Source organism: Amborella trichopoda, chromosome 11, assembly GCF_054954075.1.
Source record: "Amborella trichopoda isolate Santa Cruz 75 chromosome 11, AtrichopodaSantaCruz75HAP2 v2.0, whole genome shotgun sequence".
NCBI lineage: Eukaryota > Viridiplantae > Streptophyta > Magnoliopsida > Amborellales > Amborellaceae > Amborella > Amborella trichopoda.
Window position 1 is genome coordinate 42602239 of NC_142346.1, and position 19964 is coordinate 42622202.

Consider the following 19964-nt stretch of genomic DNA (forward strand, 5'->3'; position numbering starts at 1 on the left):
TCGAAGTAAAGGTGAGCGACAGAAAACAAAATGAAAGCTCGAAGTAGAGGTGAGAGGCAGAAAACAAACTTGAAGTACTCCTAATAAGTACTTAGGCTTACAACAGTCACTCAAAAATTATAATCACTCAAACTTATAACAATCACTCAAAAATTGCTCAAGCTTACAACACTAGCTATAACATGCAGAAGGAAATCTCAAGGTGTCTTACTTCTGAGGTCTGGTCCTCGTTTTATAGAAGAGGGAGGGCGGATTCCAAACACTCTTAAGTCTGCACCGTCAATGTAATATGCCTTTTCTTTCATGTCAAAGCAAAAGGTAGGTAAAGCAATTATTCTTGCCGTTTTTTCAACAATGTCGGCAATAATGCTTCTTTTACTATAGCAACAGTGTCGGCAATAATGCTTCGTTTACTGTAGCAATACTGATTGATGTGTTGACAGTCTTCTTTACCATCATTTGGGACACGTGTCCTGAATGGTGATGGAGCCGTACCGTCCTTGCTATTTTATCTAATTTAGTTGGGAAAATATCCTGTAACAATCCTAAAATTTCAAAAAAAAAAAAAAGAAAAAAGGAGAAAATATGTTTATAAATAGGTGATGTTCTGTTTGAGTATGATGGTCCTTGGGGACCATCACTGTTTTCAAAAACTTTTGCTTTGAATTAACATTTGCTTGCCTTTACTTTTTCCTTTCCCCGCTTTTGCCTCCTGCTGCTTGCAGCTGGCAGCGTCCTTTAGCGGACGTGGTTTTCGTACGATAAACATTTGCTTTTAACGCGACACCTCAGGTATGAGGTAGAGCGTAAGAAAATAATATAATAATACGTTATAAGAATTTAAATAGGGGATGTGAGCACTCCCACCCTAAAACAAAACTTTGAGATCTCTCTCTGGTCGAAACACAGTGAACTTCTCTCTCGAACCAAAAATTTTTATCGGAAGCTCCCTCTCAAATAATTGTGGGTAAGTGACATCGTCTTTCTGAAAAATAGTCTATTTTTAATAAATAGTGATATTTTCGTCCAGGATCTTTATTTTATAAGTTTTGTGTGTAAGTGACATCGTCTTTCTGAAAAATAGTCTATTTTTAATAAATAGTGATATTTCCGTCTAGGATCTTTATTTTATCAGTTTTGTGTGTAAGTGACCTCATTGTCTCGAAAAATAATCCATTCTTTTTAAAAATAAAATGAAATAATTATTTCTGCTTATTATCATGAATTTTAGGCGCGATAAATTTTATGCGCACGTGACCTCATTATCTTGAAAAATAATCTTTTTAATAAAAATTGTGATATTTTATCTATGTTAGAAATTTTGAATGCTGTAAATTAGAAAAATAAATTTATTTATTTTTCTTGTCTATTGTTAGAAATAAATGTGATATTTCTGCTTTTAGTAAAATTGTGATATTTCTTTCGACTGTTTTGAATATTTAGACATTAAAAAATTCATGTGCAAATGACTGCCGTATTATTTAAAAATTGACATTTTTGCAATTGATTATAGTATTGTTGTAAAATGTTTATTTGTGAATTGATATTCCATAAATTGTGATAATTCCGTATTCTTGAATTTTTATAAGAGTTTTTCTATACATATTAAATTGGCAATTATGCTAGAATGCCTTTACAAACTGCTACCTTTCTAAATTTGAGCCCAAAATATTTGATTGGTTATTTTTGAAATGTTATAGAGAGTGACTGTTATTAATGGTTTAAGGGAAATTCATATTAATGGTTTCAGTGATATGTTGAGTACATGATATTGCTGCTTTCGAATGTTTAAAGAGATTTAGAAATAATTTAAGTATGCAAGTGGACTCATCCGGTTCGCCGGTGAGGTATAAGTGGACCTATCTGGGACGCCGGTAGGGTTTAAGTGGACTCATCCGGTACGCCGGTGAGGTATAAGTGGACCTGCAGGGATTAAGTGGACCTATCTGGGACGCCGATAGGGATTAAGTGGACCCATCAGGACGCTGATGGGGTATATATGTGACCTCTTGGGACGCCAGTAGGGTATTTTGTGAAATCCTTTGAATTATGTATTGTCGTTAAAAGTGTTATAAGCATTTCAATTACTTGGATTATACTTAATTATGCACTTATTGAAAGTGAAATTGTTGATGCATTTCTATTAATAGATCTCATTTTGAAAAATATTGATATCTTTCAATCATGATTATTTTTAGGATTATGATGATCACTTACTGAGTAGCCAAACTCATCAAACTATGGTAAACATTTTTTCAGGATAACTACGGATTCATTTTGAGTGCTAGTCAAGATCAACCTTGGAAGATACTGTTGTTGTGCTAGCTTTCTTTACTTACTATGTAAGACCTCGCCACTGTAAATTTGTCCTATCAATAGATGTATATATGTTTTGTCTGTCACATCTCAGGAATAACAGTACTGTAAATTCTTGGGGTGTGACATATCCGCATATAATCATCTTCATTTGCAAGGTCCAGATCTTCGGTTTCTGTATCCTTTGAGGAATTTAGTTTTTTTACTTCTACTTCTTCTTCAAGGGCAAAGAGTAATTTATTCCTGAGCTCTGCTTTTGACAGAGCGGGATTTTTATGTTGCATTAGAGCAATGTAGTCGGAGAATCCCATATCTGATTTTGGTGAAGAGTTCAGAATTGCCTTCATATAGATTTTCTCGGGATCTAGAGCATCATACTTATAGTTGTCCCACAATTTAATTGAAATTTGTTTTTGTAGTTCTGGAATATAATCCCACCGGTCTAAATCATCTTAAAAAACTTGGTTGAACCATTTTAGAATATAGGGAACCTGATATAGGACCATGAAATATATGTCGTAGTCTCGTTATAGACTAGTTTTATTATATTCAGAGAATTTTATCTGTGATATTTGGAATTTTTCTGAAAGTATTTGACTTAATAATCCCCATAGCAGGAACCAACTTTTAAACCAGTTTGGAAATTATGTTGGCTCAGTTTTTTTAAACTGCACATACCAGTTGTGTGTATTTTTTGCATTCTAGTAAGCAAAGACTTCGTCCCATGCCTTAATATATTCAAAATAATAATAGGATTTGATTTTAAATCTTTTTGTAATTAGTGCCCTTGGTTTTAAGAGATTCAGACCCCAGCCATTATAAGAGATGATCTTATGTATTTTGAATTTTGAATATGCTATTTCCGAGTCATTGTTTCTATAGTGGTGTACTATTAACACCGACCCAGTTTCCATTAAAATAGCTTCATACCAATCTTTACATCTTTCTCCCATACTATGATGTAGATGATGGCACATATATATGATGGCTAATTCAACAGGGTCTTTTTCCCTGTGTTCCTTTTCGATTGTGATCAGCAGGATATAAGCTGTATCAAGAAATGACGTTCTATCAGGGTTTGGACTATTATAGCTCAAAGGGGATTGTTGAGGAGATATCTGAATCTCTTGAGCTTACTTTCTTATTAAAGCATTCGGATTTGATGAGGATGTCAGGGATTTTCCTAGGCTAGAACTATTTGCAGCCAGGTGTTTTCCTGGGCTATTATATATAGTTAGGCCTTTTCTTGAGCTAGGGACTATATCCATTGGATGTATTCTTGGCTGTTGGCTTCTCCTTCCCTCTCTGCAAAAATTCTCTAATAAAAAAGTCAGGAAGATGATTATTTTTCCATTGAATATGTTCAATATCAAAATCGAAAGCAGAAATAATACCTTGTCATCGAGCCAAAATTTGGTTGGTAAAAAGTCTTTGGCTGATTTGCAATCAGTCTGTATGAGAAATTTTTTGTTAAGTAGTTCACTTTGAAATTTTGTGACACAATGTATTATTGCTAAGACCTCCTTTCTAACAGTAGAATACTTCTGTTGTGCCGGATTCCAAGCTTTAGAGGTAAAGCGTATAAGTTGTTCTTCATTTAGGATTTTCTGTTTAAGAATACCTCCTAATCCTATTTCAGAAGTATCGGTTTCAATAATCTTAAAAGCTGTAAGATTAGATAAAGCTAAACAAGGTAATTCTTTGGCCTTTTGTTTTAATTTTCTGACTGCCGTGGTATGTTCATCAATCCAATCTGGAGGATTCTTTTTAGTCTCTGGAATAAAGGCTTAGCATCTAAAGCTAAATCTTTATAAAAATTTGAAATATAATTTAGACATCCTAAAAATCTATGTAATTCTTCTTTATCTTTTATAATGTCAGGAAATCTGGAAGCAATTCAATTGCCTTATCGATAGGAATTATCCTTCCTTGAAAGATATTATGCCCAAGGAACATAATTTTTGTTTTAAACAGGTTTATTTTTTTAGCAGAAACAACTAGTTCGGCATTTTTTATAGCTTTAAAAAATATATTCAAATGTTTCCAATGTTGGTCACTATTATCATAATATACGAGTACATTATCGATATAGACAATGATGAATTTAGTATATAGATTAAAAATGTCATTCATAATGTTCTGAAATTCTGAAGGGGCATTTTTTAACCAAAAAGATATTACAATCCATTCAAAATGCCCGAAATGAACATTAAAAGCTGTTTTATATTTATCTTTCTCCAAGATTTGAATTTGCCAATATCCTGATTTTAAATCAAACTTTGAAAAAATACAGGTATTGACTAATCTATCAAGGAGATCCCTTTTATTTGGAATAGGGTAGCAAATCCATCTTAAAGCCTTATTCAAGGGTTTATAATTTATAACAAGGCGCGGGGCTCCTCTTTCAATCTCTGAAGCTTTTTCTACATAAAAAATTGCACAGCTCTAGGGTGAAGAATTTTTTCTGATTAGTTTTTTGTCAAAGAGTTCTTGTATTTCAGTTTTACAAATTTCTAAGAGTTTGCTATTCATGGTATTGGCCTGACTTTAGTTGGAATTTTCTGTTCTTTAAAGCTTGGTTCATAAAGAAGTTCCACAATGTGTTGCTTTCCATTCCAAAAAGCGTTAGGGATTTCTGCACAAACTTCTTTTTCTAATATCGTTTTGAATTTATTGATTTTACTTTTTATTTGTGGAGATGTTAATTTTTCATCAATAGTTTTATATTTAACATCTTCTTTTAAATGAAAGAGAAATCTTTCTTTCGTGGAAATCGTATTTTTTATGCTATTTATTTCATGAATTTTTGGTTTATCAATGAAGTCAAATTTTACTTTATATCCTTCAATATCAGCTTTTATCCCAGTATTATCAATTCTAATGGGATAGAACATGTTTAATAAGGGAGTTCCAAGTATCATAGGCTTGGATAATCCTTTCACCATTATAAAAAGAAATTTGAAACATACATCATGATTGCAAACTGTTGCATCAGATAGTTTGTATTTTATTATCATTTTACTTTCATCAGCAGTATTCAAAACCTGAGTTGTTTTGCTGAAATATTTGGTTGGAACCAGTCCTTTATTTATACAGTTTAGATCTGCTCCTGAATCGTTAAGAGCAGTAGTTTGAAAAGTGAATTCCTTTTGTACCACTATCTTTATAATGGTAACCATCTTTGGATTATCACTTTATCCAGGAGGTTTACATATTTATAATCTTGTAATTTCCTTAACATATTACAGTTATTGAAAGTTTATGAATCGTCTATTACTTTTGGGAGTGTATCTTCTATTTCGAGTGGTAACATATTGTGATTATAATAATCCATTAGATTATTAAAAAAAATTTCAGGATTTTCTTCCTCATTTCCACTTTTATTTTTAGTGGCTGCTACTTCAAGAATTTGTACTTTGGTTTTAGAGTTATCAGTTCATTTCGAACCTCTTTTATTTCATTTTTTAGATCATGAATTATAGGTTCTTTTTAGTGTTGAGTTCTATTTTGAACTCTTTTCAGAATATCACTAAAGCTGTAATCTTCATTAGTAGTAATAAGAGTTGGTTTAGGAGCAAGAGAACTTGAAGGTTCTTTGGCCATGTTGATATAATGAATTAAGACTTCTCGTTTAACCTCAGGGTCACTTATTTTATCAATTAGGTCAATTATGAGATTTTATACCTTAGTCAGAGTATTTAAGTTTAGGTCTTTCAAAAAATTGCACTGACAATTTATATCTTCAGAATCTGTTTCAGAATCTGAATTGGAGAAAATCAATTCTTCATCATTTATTTCTCCGATGAGCATTCTTCATCAGAGTTAGAAGATTCTTCAGAATCATCTCTTTTAATTAAGAGGATATCAAATAATTGCTTTTTTATTTCAATGTCTATTTCTAATGCATTTATTTTCTTTTTCACATGACATTTATTTTTATAATGTCTTACTTTTCCATAGTTATAGCAAACTGGTATTTTTCTTTTTTCCTTTTGTTTAAAGCGGTGATCTTGTAAGAATTTCTTAGGAAAAATATTTTTCTTTTTTTTTAGATATCTAGATTTTGTCTTTCTAGAATCTCTAGAGTCTCTAAATTTCTGTTTGTGAGAGAGCTTGGAAGTAGGTATAGTATTAAAGCAGAATTGTTCACAAAAATCTCCTAATTCTTTTTTCCCAGTCATTTTTTGTTTCTTCAATTGCCTTTTTAATTTTAAGTCTGTGCATAAAGCAAGCCCTTCAACACATATTTCTGCTGATAATTCTCCAAGTGTGTACACAGAATAAGGTATAATTCCTCCATGCTTATTTTTCAATCTTATATTGACTTTTTCTCCAAACAAATGAGGAAGTCCAGCAATGAATTTTTTTTTCCAATAGTCAATTTTACTATCTTCTCTGGATAGCAGTCTGGAATAAAATACATCTTTATACCATTTGAAATGTGAGAGAGTTGGACAATGGAGATTTGAAAGTAGATCCTTCGATCTAGCTAATAAAAGGATTGTACTCCCCACCGGTCTAAATCATCTTCAGAAACTTGATAGGACCATTTTAGAATCCAGGGAACCTGATATAGGGCCATGAAATATATGTGGTAGTATCAATTTAGACTAGTTTTATTATATTCAGAGAATTTTCTCTGTGATATTTGAAATTTTTCTGAAAGTATTTGACTTAATGATCCATATAGCAGGAACCAACTTTTAAACCAGTTTGGAAATTCTGTTGGCTCAGTTATTTTAAACTGTACATACCAGCTGTGTATATTTTTTGTATTCTGGTAGGCAAAAACTTCGTCTCATGCCTTAATATATTCAAAATAATGATAGGATTTGATTTTAAATCCTTTTGTAATTAGTGTCATTGGTTTTAAGGGATTCAAGCCCCAGTCATTATAAGAGATGATCTTATGTATTTGGAATTTTGAATATGTTATTTCCGAGTCATTATTTCTATAGTGGCGTACTATTGACACCGACCCGGTTTTCATTAAAATAGCTTCGTACCAAGCTCTACATCTTTTTCCCATATTAGGATGTAGATGATGGCGCAGATATATGACGGCTAATTCAACATGGTCTTTTTCCTTGTGTTCATTTTCGATTATGACCAGCGAGATATAAGCTGTATCAAGAAATGAAGTTTTATCAGGGTTTGGACTATTATAGTTCAAAGGGGATTGTTGAGGAGATATTTGAATCTTTTGAGCTTGCTTTCTTCTGTATGAAGGCAATTTCAAACTCTTCACCAAAATCAGAATATGGGATTCTCCGACTACATTGCTCTAATGTAACAAAAAAATCCCACTCTGTCAAAAGCAGAGCTCAGGAAAAAATTACTCTTTGCCCTTGATGAAGAAGTAGAAATTAAAAAACCAAGGTCCTCAAATGATACAGAAACCGAAGATCTGGAACCTCCAAATAAAGATGATTGTATGGGGATATTTTCTCAACTAATTAGATAAAATATCAGGGACAATACGACTTCTTCACCATTCGGGACATGTGTCCCAAAAATGATGGTAAAAAATACTGTCAATACATCAATCACTATTGCTACAGTAAAAGAAGCATTATTGCCGACATTGTTGAAAAACGACAAGAATAATTGCTTTTACCTACCTTTTGCTTTGACGTGAAAGAAAATGCATCTTACCTTGTCGGTGCAGACTTAAGAGTGTTTGGAATCCGCCCTCCCTTTTCTATAAAACGAGGTCCAAGCCTCAGAAGTAAGACACCTAGGGATTTCCTTCTGCATGTTACAACTAGTGTTATAAGTTTGAGCGATTTCTGACTGATTGTCATAAGTTTGAGTGATTATAATTTCTGAGTGACTGTTGTAAGCCTGAGTTTGAGTGATTATAATTTTTGAGTGACTGTTGTAAGCCTGAGTACTTATTAGGAGTACTTCAAGTTTGTTTTTTGTCTCTCACATCTACTTCGAGCTTTCATTATCATTATATATATATATATATATATATATATATATATATATATATATATATATATATATATATATATATATATATATATATATATATATATATATATATATATATATAGCAATGATCCAATACAAACAGTTGTATCATAGTATAATGCAACGACACTTCTAGAAAACTATTTTTGTGGTATTTGTATGATCCCAAAATTTACACACTCACTCTCTTTATCTCAATAATCAATCATCAAACAAATAATTCAATTTGAACCCTAGATATAGTCAAAATGAGTCCCCTTCAAAAACAAATATAGAGCATTCATTTTGTGAGCCTTAACTTATTTTTGAATGACTTAATTCCCCACTATCGTCTCTCCATCTCACGTCATCGGTCTATAAGTTTATGACCTTGGACGTCAATGGCTATAAAGTAAAAAAAATTGCTATTCCTGCAGGAGTATGCTGTGTATTTGCTCCTTCAGGGTAAAACTCATGCTAAGGAATTTTTTTTTTTTTTTCGTTTTTTTTGGGACATAAGATATGGAGTTGTAACTTCTAGAACCTAACAACGGACTTCAAAGGAAAAAAAATTAACCCAAGATTGAACAAGAACCACCACAAATTTTTAGAAGGCAAGATCCATGTGTTTTAGAACTCAAAATTCATTTTTTTTCATTAAAATAATCATCTAATCACACCTAAATAGATCCCAAAGTTTTGGGTTTTAAAAAATCCTTCAAATTAGGTCTTGCGCCCGAGGGAATAAGAATACAATAGCTCCCAAAAGAGCATCTATGCGGCTATAAAAGCCTTTTTTTTTTTTTTCCTTTTTTTTTAATGTTATTAATGGATATACCCTAATCTTTATTGTTCTAACGAGAAAAAATATACTTGATAATATCCCTAGTACAGGCTGCCCTGTGATATTACGTGTTAACATATTAAGGATGTGATATTTTAAAAAGTTAGGCACTTATGCGTGAGAAGAAATCTCGAAGTACTTTATAAAACCTGAAACTTAAAACGTTTTTCATTCATTAAAGTTTGAAGGGAAATTTAGCAAAATACCTATAGAATATATTTACCTTAAGGTAAATTTAGCAAAATACCTATAGAATATATTTACGTTAAGGTAGTTATACACGTGAGTATTTCTTTAATATACTCAATATTTTTGGATATTTATTGATTTTTATTTTGTAAGACATTTATTGATTTTTATTTTGAAAAACAAAATTTTTGAGTAAAAACATTTTTTGTTGTTACGAAGAATAAGATATACATTTTTATATGAAATTAGTGTCATTCTAGTAGTAGTTAAGAATCACTAATTGTTCCAAATAGGTGATGTCGGAGCTTGCGTGGATGATATCATTTTTCAATATAATTAATAAGTATTTCTATTTCTATTGAGAATTTCTACTTTACTTTTGATTAATCCCTAGAAAAAAAATTACAGTGTTCTTTGAAAAAAGTACACAGTAGTTGTTTCATTAAGGTAATGAAGTTACATAACAACAAACAAAAGAACATGATAAAAGGAAAAGAAAGAACACAAACGGACATGAAAAAAATTACTATATAATTAGCGAAATGTAACAAATATGTAAAAAATATTAAATACCTTAAGAAAATACTCATATGTATAACTACTCTAGCATAACCTTTTTATATTTGGATACAGTTAGCATGCAGCAAAGCCCACACATTTATAAATATAGACTTGGCAATAAATATATCTTTTAAATATAATTTGATCCTATTTTTTAGAGAATATATAATCTTTAACATAGAGATTATGAATATGAAAAATTAAATAAATTGTAAAAATATAAATAATAATTATATTAAGAAAACATTTGAACCGTTAGTTACAATTGTTTTTAGATGATCCACCTATTTCCATTCATCTTTGAGATAGAGATGCTTCATACCTCTGAACCACGTAATGTACAAATGAGATCCATCCCGCATGAAACAATTACTCGTTATATTCTATATGTTTGTAACTATTCCTAATCGCGAATATGTGTATTTTGATGGGTATCTTAAAATTAAATCAAACAATATGATTAAAATATCAAATTACTAATCTTTCATAAGTACCTTAATAAATTATTTAAATTGAAATGATAAATAGATGGCATGCTTTTTATTTAAAAGATTCATTATTTTATTTTGAGACTCGTATCCAGGTCGGGCCATTCCATGGCCTCTTTCTTTGGTCATTCATGTCATTCGCTAAACTTATGAGGACTTCTAATTAATTTTTCATTCCTCCCCTTAAAGCTAATTAATTTTTCATTCGTCCCCTGCAAGCTATGTATACCTCCATGTACAGATCAAATCCACATTCTCTCTCTCTCCAAATTCATTCTCTCTCTCCTGTAAAGCTATGGCGGTGCCTCTCCCCAAAGGCCTTCCATTTTCAGTGGATACATGGAACCGATCATCGATAACGAAGAATTACCACTTTCTTACCCATGCCCACAAAGACCACATCATTGGAATCGCCAACCATGGCTCCTATCCCATCTACTGTACCAACATAACCAAGCTTTTAGTCCTTCTTCAAACTCCACAGGCATGCCATTTCTTATTTTTTCTTTTCTGTTTTTTGGGTGTTTAATTTTGAAATTGGGTTTTTTGTATCTGTTTTGGGGGTTTCTTAATCTGAATTTCTCTCTCTTTACATTCGCAATATCCCTTTTCTTCATTTCTGAGTGGGCTTTGATTTTGGGTTTTTGTATCTGGTATTGATTGGCTAATCTTTCTCTCTTTAATGGGTATTTTACAGCTCGAAGAAACCTGGTTTGTTGAGTTGAGGGATGGAGAGTCGGTGGAAATCAAAGACCCAGGTTGCGCTTTCACTTTCACCGCTTTCGATGCCAACCATTGCCCAGGTATTTTTTATTCTGTTGGTTCTTGCCTTAATTCAAATGCATTTCAGACGATTATATTTGTGGGTTTATTTTCTTTTACATTTTGCAAGGATGAGGTATCACTCCTATAATCATATGTTCTATAAATTTGTGATTTCTGGATTTTTATCAGAGCTATTGGAAATAAGAATGATTTTCTTGGCAGTTTGAAGTTATATTTACTAATTTCCTTTTGTTTGGATAGTGCATATTGAGTAAGGACGAATTGTAACTTACGTTGAACCACGTGACCAAGTGAAGATTATATTTTTTTATACTAATTTCCTTTTTGTTTTGTATAATGCGAACTGGGTAAGGACGTATTTAAAGTTTCATTGAATTATATGGACTGAAGGAAGATATATTGAATTTGTTGTTTTGAATTTGAGATTTTTGTTCATAAGATCTCTTGAATTATTGTCCTGAATTTAAGATTCTTGTTCATGTTTTTTATGAGGTAACTAATCAATCGTGCTTTTAGAACATTTTTCTTATTTCTTAGGATTATGCTATGATTCTAGTCTTGGTGGATCTATGCTATGGAATTTTGTGTATCTGCTGCCATTGCCTTTTCAAAAGGAGAACCTGGTCAAATGGGTGGTCTCCTGCAAATCATGGGTCATGTGGCTTCTTACTGAATCCGAGTACTCTCACGAGCTTTCACATATCACAGTACTAAATTGTCCACCTTTCTTGGTTTTGATTCTCAAGTCACTATTGCATCTCTTATGTTCTTCTAATACAGTATTTGTCCATTATCCTCCTTGTCAGCCTGCTGAGTCCCTGTTCTATTGTAATTAATTGACTGTACTAGATTCTCTTTCTCTCTCAAGCTTTTATTCTTCCTCAACTTTACATCCTCACTCTTGTGTCTTCAACATTAAAAGTCGATCATCGTTGATTTCTCTTGCGAAGTATCAAAGGACAGGCCTAGCCACTTTTCCAGCTTCTGCTAATTTCTCTAACTAATTGGTTGAGGAGTGAGGATTTTTTCTTTAGTTATTCCTATGTTCCCTAACCCTCACTTAATCCTTGAATATACCATGTCACATGCCAATTGTCTACTATGTGAAGTTACCAAAGACCCTACTCCTTCATGCCTCCTACCTTCCCTTTTAGTAAACATCCATGGAATTGAATGGAAGGAAATACTCTTTGGAAAGTTTTGACCTTTCCCTTTTGGTCCTCTCAGTTGTTCAATTGAGGTGCCTTCCACTTGGGTTTGATCTTTGAAATAATATCAATCTTTCCATCACTGCATCATTGATGCTTCACAACACTTCATCTCTTGTTCATTGTCTACTGAATGTTTAGAAGATGTTTCACACATGCAGTCCAACTATTACTAAAACAGTTGTGGCTCTAGAGTAGAAAAGCATGCTTGGGAGTTCATTTCAGATAGTGTTGCGATATCTAGAATAGCATTAGTCCCTTCCCCATTTCACTTGTGTAATTCTTAATGCCCTTGTGGAGTTTGTTTGATCATCCCCAGTCTTCAACTCATGATTTCCCTCCAGAGCTTCTATGCTACGCATATCTTTGGCTCATAATCCTCTCTCCTTTCTCCCCACCCTCCCTGTCTTATACGTTCAAAGCTCTTCAAACACCTGACCCCTTTCTTGGAATACTTGCAAAATGGCATTTGCGTTGCATAGTGCTCCTGCTAAAATGACTGGATAGAAGGTTGTTTTTAATATTTATTTAGAAGTAATGTTTGTATTCCTTCATTCTTGATTATTCAATATTATTTTAATAGTTGTTTGATTTTATACAAAATATTTTCTAATTTCTTTTTTGTGTTTTCTTGTTTAGACAAGCTAATTACTATTAAAGAAATTTCTACTTTTGTAGTTCTATTTTTAATTAGCATAAAAAGACCTTTCTAAATTTTTTATTACATTTTCTTTTGTCATTCCCTTCTATTTCTTCTTCATAACAATTTTCTAAATCAAGATTTGGATCATCATCATCATCATCATAGCCTTTTCCCAACTATTTGGAGTCGGCTACACAAATCCTTGTCCACTATTCTACTCTATCAAGGGTTATACCCTCAGAGCCTTAAAATTAAAAAAGATTTTTGAGGAGATACAGATTCTTTTGGCAACTTTATCATTAGATTTATATAACAAATTGAAGTGATTTTTTTAGCAAAAAGATGTCAAGGATAAGGGTTTATAAAGAGAAAAGGTGAGAGAGATTTTTAGGGAATTTGGAGGAAAAATATGTGTGAAAAATTTAGAACTCACACTCCTATATATTCTCCCTTTCGCATATAGATATGAACCATGAATTCAAGGTTCATGCACAACATCTCTTATTTATCTCATATGACACCCTTCAATTGGATTTCTAGGATAACTCAATTGTATTTCTTGATATAGCTTTTATGTCTATCGATCTCTGTTTACATAACTGAATAAAGAGATATAGAAAATTTTTTGGGTGGATCATAGATGTGAAGATTCCATAGTTGTATTTTTCTTTTTATAAAGAGAAAGAAGAGACGGGAAGGAGATGAGAGGACAAAAATACCTTATCAGATCCCTCCTACATGGGTGATTTCTACGAGAAAAAGATGAGAAAGAATCCTATCAGGGTGCTTGAGAGACTTACTCAGACTTATAGGCCTGCTGGGTGTGATGAAATCAACCCCAATAGCCACCATGAGCAGTACCTCGCTGCCGTGAACTCACTCATTTTAGGAACAGGACTAAGGATAGTCGGGCTTTCGGGTTAATGCATTAAGAAAACAATATCACTAAAGAGACAATTTTGATTTCACAATTCTCTTGCTTCATTAGAATACAAGGGGTACAATTTATAGGCCTCAGGAGGGAATCTTTGTTCCTCCTTTACATCAAATTAAATAAAACAAATCTTACTTTACATCTTATTAAAGGAAAAGTAAATAAATAGTAACACATTTACATCACCTCAAAAAAGCTTATGAATAGTAAAAAGCTAAAGAAATGTAAACTTTACATCTTTTCAAGAAAAGTAAATGAAGAGTATCTACCATTCAAAAAGTAAAAGAAAAAGTTTATATAAGCTTGGAACTTTACAATGTAGAATTAAAAATGAAACTAAAAAATCTATCGGAAAATGTAGTTTTAATGTTGAAAAACCATCTACTAATTGATCATCTGGACATCGAGATGTATGAATATGAAAAAAAAAAAAAAAACACAGATTTTAAGTACAAGAAATAATGCATCTAGCAACATATTATCTACACCGTCCATTTTTAAGTTTCTCATATGTTTAGAGATCTACTTGATTTTAACCATTTTTGGAGTTTAAATTTTTATAATTAGATATGAAAATAGATTTTGAGATAATCCTAAGAATTATTTACACGAAAATTATACGTTATGATAAAATTTGGAGGTGCGCCTTAATTGGATTGTTTAAGGTTGCAACCTTATAGGAACCACACCCAAAAGCAAATGAGTAGTATCTACTATTCAAAAAGTAAATGAATAGAACTATGGAAAAAGTAAAAGTCACGTCAATGATTTATGTCTTCTTCGAGTGGACAGTTGTCTTTCTTAATCATCTTCGAGGACATACACATTTCTTCTTTGAAGGCCTCTTCAAGTTCTTCTTCTATTTCTATTATGCTCTATGCCATCTGGATTTCCTTATGTTGAAAAATTGCTCTGATCTATCTAGGTGCTCTAGATAGGCATTGAGAGGCTCCATGACCATCTTGTCTACAAGAAAAACAAGGTCCTCTAGGAGCTGGATTATTATTTTTTTTATAAAATTTATAAGGCTTAACAGATCATTTTTTGGGATATGCTCCTTTAATATTATAACATCCTTTGGCAGTTATTTTTGGAAATTGTTTAGGGGCATTTATATTATTTTTTTGATGAAGTTAATTGTTTAGAGCCATATATATTAAAACATTATTTTTTAACTTATGATCGGGCCAAAATCACTAGTCTTAGAAGATATGATTGATTTTACCCGATCAGAAGTTAAAAAATTATGTTTTAATATAAATGCTCTTAAACTGCCAGAGGATGTAATAATATTGAAGCAGCAGAAACCTATAATATCCCAAGATTTTGAAAAGCGTATAGAAAAAGATCTTTTAAGCCTTATAAATTTATAATAAGGCTCGCAATCCTTCTCAATACTCATCCAAAGCACCTAGACAGATCAGGGCAATTTTTTAGAATAAGGAAATCCATATGGCTTAGAGTGTAATCGAAACAGACAAAGAACTTGAGGAGGACTTCAAAGAAGACAATGTGTATGTCCTTGAAGATGACTAAGAGTACAATTGTCCACTCGAATAAGACATAAAGCATTGAAGTGACTTTTACTTTTTGTATAGTTCTGCTATTCTTCAGCTTTTCACTATTCATTTACTTTTTGAATAGCAGAAACTATGCATATATTTTTTGAATAGTAGACATTATTCATTTACTTTTTTTGAAAAGATATAAAATTTACTATTCCTGAGCTTTTTACTATTCATTAGCTTTTTTGAGGTGATGTAAAGGTGTTATTATTCATTTACTCTTTTTTTAATAGGATTTGATGTACCTTTTTTTTTATTCAATTTGATGTAAAGGAGCAACAAAGATTTCCTCCCGAGGCCTATAAATTGTACCTTTTGCATTCTAATGAAGCAAGCGAGTTGTGAAATCAATTTGTTTTTTGCTTGTGACCTTCTTATAAGCTTTCCTGATAATGGGTAAAGTTACAAAATTCTTTCACTGTTTTATCAGCTTATTTTTTTCTAATATGTTATTTAGACTTATTCCAGCTATTGCAAACACTTTATTGACAGATGTCAAATGTGGCATGGGTACTCAGGGGCCATCATGCTTTTGTTCGAGGGTGACTTTGGCAGTATTCTGCATACCGGTGATTGTAGGCTTACTTACAATTGCCTAGAATATTTACCACTCAAGTATATAACCAAAACAGGGAGAAAATCTGTTGGATGTCTGGATTACTTATTCCTCGATTGCACATTTGCGAGATACCCTTCAAGGATTCCAAGCAAGAAAGCTGCTATTGAACAGGTTCTTGCCCATTCTATTTTCAACATAATATTTTTCCTTTGCTGTACTATTTCAAATAATTCCTAGTGAAAGTAATCTGTAGTCCACGGGACTATTGTATATGGTACTCAAGGGGGACATCCATCCTCAGTTCCCATTGATGTGTGGATAGTGATTAACTGCAGCGCAACCCAGAGGGACATCCACCTGGGTAATCCTTGGTGATTTAATCTCCACCCATTCATTCATGAGAAATGAAATGTATCCTAAATTACCATTACAGTATGGTGTACTTCCCTATACTTCCGATGTACACAGTTCTGACTTCAATGTTTTTTCTTTGATGCAATTTCTCTTTGTTAGCATATCAATTAGACACTTGAGCTTAGTGGTTTGAGTTGATTTAAGATAAAATATTATTCAAAACTAATTATGGGGAATTATAACAATCTGTTTGAACCAAATTATGATGTCGTGCTTTGAATCTTGAATGGGGAACTATGAGTCCTACCAACACCAAATGATTTTGTTGCAATTCGCGGGTTATGTGGCTATGTTTTCCATTTCCTTACTTTATTAGAAGTTGATATCGTCTAATCGGGTAGCTATATGCTTAAATTCCCCTCATGGAGTATTATTCAACTTCAGTTTAGAGGATTCTAGGACACTATTCTTGATTTACTTACACTCCTGGACTTCATTTTTGGCAAGAGACATTTGTTTTTATTTTTTTATTGATAGTATAAAATTTAGGGCCTATTTGGATAACTATTAGTTTTATCCGCAATTATCTTATCTGAAATTAATAACTCTTGATAATGTTATTCTGTTAGCCGTTTGGTACATATTTTGTATTATGCATAATATTATGTAAAGGAAGCATCTACAAAACGCCTATAGGTGAAGTTCTACGGTACTTCACCTACACCTCATCACCGACCAAAGTTCATCACACGGTCACAGTTGTCCGGTAGTATTTGAGTTTTTATAATTTTTGTACTAATCAGATTTATCTAAAATTTGGGGCATGTGTACATATGACCAAGTCGCACCAAAATAAAATATTAAAAACATAAGAGTCTTAAAATAAAATAACAAAATTACCCCTGAAACTTTATAGGGGTATTTTGCATAATTTTTGTCATTCAAATTGTTTGTTTCATATTTTATTCATGTGCATCTCACTAAGGCGCACACACTTACAAAATTTCAGATCATTTATGATTTGTTGAAAAAATATTAAAATTAAAATACTATCAGACATTTGTGATCATGTGATAAACTTTAAACGGTGATAAAGTCATAGGTGAAGTATTGTAGAACTTCACCTATAGGTGTTTTGTAGTGTTTTGCTCATGTAAATCAGTAAATATTTGACTTTTCAGTGACTTCCTGCTATTTTTAGTTATTTCCAGCCAAAAAAATTTTCTATTAAACTGCCTATAAGTTTATATCTTATTGCTTCGTGATGAGCACAATGTCCGACAAAACGATAGTTAACTTGTTACTTGGATTAAATTTATTGAAGTAGTGAATTATCAATGATAATGAGCACATCCAAACAGGCCCTTATCTTCCATCACTTCCTAGTACTAACCTCACATAGAATTAATTTTCACTAATTCTAAAGAATCCCTCATATCCTTATCCTAGATGCAGATGAAACTTGGTGCATATTTATCGAACACTTCATAATGTATATAAATCTATGTTGTAGGTCATCAGTTGCATATGGAAGCACCCAGATGCCCCCTTTGTCTATCTGGCTTGTGATCTTCTTGGACAGGAGGAGATCCTTATTGAGGTATCAAAAACATTTGGATCCAAGATATTTGTAGATGATTCTATCAATCCTGAGTTTTCCAAAATTCTCTCCATCACGGCACCCCACATCCTCTGTCAAGATTCCTCTTCACGTTTCCAGGTACAGCTTGTATTATTGCAACAATTCGAAAGTTACTGTATCTGTGTAAATTTGTACAGCTTAAAATGTTAGTATTCTTGAGCAAGAGAGAGAGTGCACACGAAGGCGAATAAAAACGATTGAAATGCGTTCAAGGATACTTATCTGTTAATTGCTACCATCAGGTATGTGAAGGATATTCAACCCGACTGTATGAAAAGGCACAGGTGAAGCTAATAGAGGCAAAAAACAATATGCAACCTGAGCCTCTATTTATCCGACCATCCACCCAATGGTACGCATGTCAAGAGGGCATTGATAATATGAAACAATGCAAGCAGAGATTGAAAGAAGCAGAGAGAGACCAATTTGGGGTATGGCATGTTTGTTACTGTATGCACTCCTCCAGGGAAGAGCTTGAACTAGCCCTGAAAAGGCTCCAACCCAAAAGAGTCATTTCCACCACGCCGAATTTTAGGGCCATGGAGCTTAACTATGTAAGAAAGAACTGTTCCTTGTCTTCTATAATGGACAATGACCCGCTGTGGAAGCTTCTTGACATCAGAGCAGATAACCCAACTCTTTTAAGCTCATGTGCATTATCCAGAAGTGATGAGTTAACAAGAGAGGTGGTTTCTCTGGAAGAACAAGATTCAACACTAAGAATCTCCACAAATGTTGATAAAGAGTTGAAGCTTTGTAATTCCACCATGACCAACTCTGCAAATTTAGTTAAAGAGGGGAAGACATCTGATATTTCCATGACCAGAGCAACAAATGTGGATAAAAAGTTGGGTAATTATACTTCCATCATGGCAAAATCCACAAATTTAGACGATGAATTAATGACCTCTACTTCAACCACAACCAGCTCAACAAATTTAAGTGAACGGTTTTCACAGACTTATGATTTCACCAGAAATCATGCGGAAGAGATCGTGGATTTGTCTTCTCCACCACTCAGTAGCAGACCCATTACTCTCTTTGGAAAAGCAAGAATGGGCCTTCAAGAATCGCCTCCCCGTCCCCTACAGAAGGATACCCTTTCAGTAAACAAAAATAGGATTCCTGGAACAGTGCCCATTGATTCGTTGCAGAAGGTCCCTTATAAAGAAGATGTAACCTTGAAAGAGAATGAGGCCACCGCTGATACAAGCAATGAGTATTTGAGACATGAAGGCGGGATTGGGCCAAGAGAGAGGATCACTAACATTGGTGCCTCCAGGACTCTTGATCCGAGCCTTAGGAAGTTATATAGGGCCATGAATGTTCCAGTGCCCCGGCCTCTTCCATCTTTGACAGAACTTATCAGAGTTGCGAAACAAGCTAGGAGGGAATATGGAAAGAGATGAAGTTCTGCATCTCAATATTGCAATTGTTTAATGATTTTTTGCTGATGTATGTCTTAATAATTTGTGTAATTCATCCCACAAACATTTGTTCCATATGCATGCTCTTCAGTGCCCAATGCATGCTTACATTCAATAAAGGTTCAACAGATTTTCTTAGAAGTTGACTAAAATTTCTATAGAAGTATTTCATATTGTTTGAAGGGAAAGCATATGCACGAAGACTGCATTGGATATGTGGTACACAGCCGGGTTATCTACTGTCAGATCTTGACGAGCTCCCTGTTGTAGACATTCACAGGGCTGCAGTTAAGGTCTGCTAGTTGAGGATTGACAGTTTATACCTTTCACAGTTCCTTTAGATTCTTCTTCCAATTCCGCTTTTTCTTCTTGGAAAATCTAGCCAAGCTAGATCAGTTAGTAAAATATCTTCTTTTATTTATATTAAGAATAATAGCCTTTTTGTACATTCAGTGCAAAAAAACATGGCATCAGCTTGTCTGCGCCAAAA

General features: G+C 33.0%; 1 protein-coding gene across 3 annotated transcripts; it reads left to right on the top strand.

Annotated features, from left to right (window-relative positions):
• Positions 1–10547: 10547 nt before the first annotated feature.
• LOC18448254 (DNA repair metallo-beta-lactamase family protein) lies at positions 10548–19612 on the top strand. Of its 3 annotated transcripts, none has more exons than XM_020676167.2 (5): positions 10548–10840; positions 11054–11159; positions 15985–16222; positions 17919–18125; positions 18290–19612. In XM_020676167.2, exons 3-5 carry the CDS (start codon positions 15992–15994, stop codon positions 19454–19456), a joined length of 1605 nt encoding a protein of 534 aa, XP_020531826.1. In that variant the 5' UTR covers positions 10548–10840; positions 11054–11159; positions 15985–15991; the 3' UTR covers positions 19457–19612. The 3 variants fall into 3 exon arrangements, with proteins under 3 accessions (XP_020531826.1, XP_006858395.1, XP_088708538.1); XM_006858333.4 differs by having other exon boundaries at positions 16011–16222; XM_088852412.1 differs by lacking the exon at positions 15985–16222.
• The last annotated feature ends 352 nt before the right edge of the window (positions 19613–19964 follow it).

What these genes read in the sequence shown, in the direction of transcription:
- LOC18448254 (XM_006858333.4), top strand. Translation starts at nt 10,652, where the DNA reads ATGGCGGTGCCTCTCCCCAAAGGCCTTCCATTTTCAGTGGATACATGG. An exon ending in AGAAAGCTGCTATTGAACAG is followed by an intron (nt 16,223 to 17,918) that starts GTTCTTGCCCAT and finishes TCTATGTTGTAG; the next exon opens with GTCATCAGTTGCATATGGAA. An exon ending in ATTCCTCTTCACGTTTCCAG is followed by an intron (nt 18,126 to 18,289) that starts GTACAGCTTGTA and finishes TGCTACCATCAG; the next exon opens with GTATGTGAAGGATATTCAAC.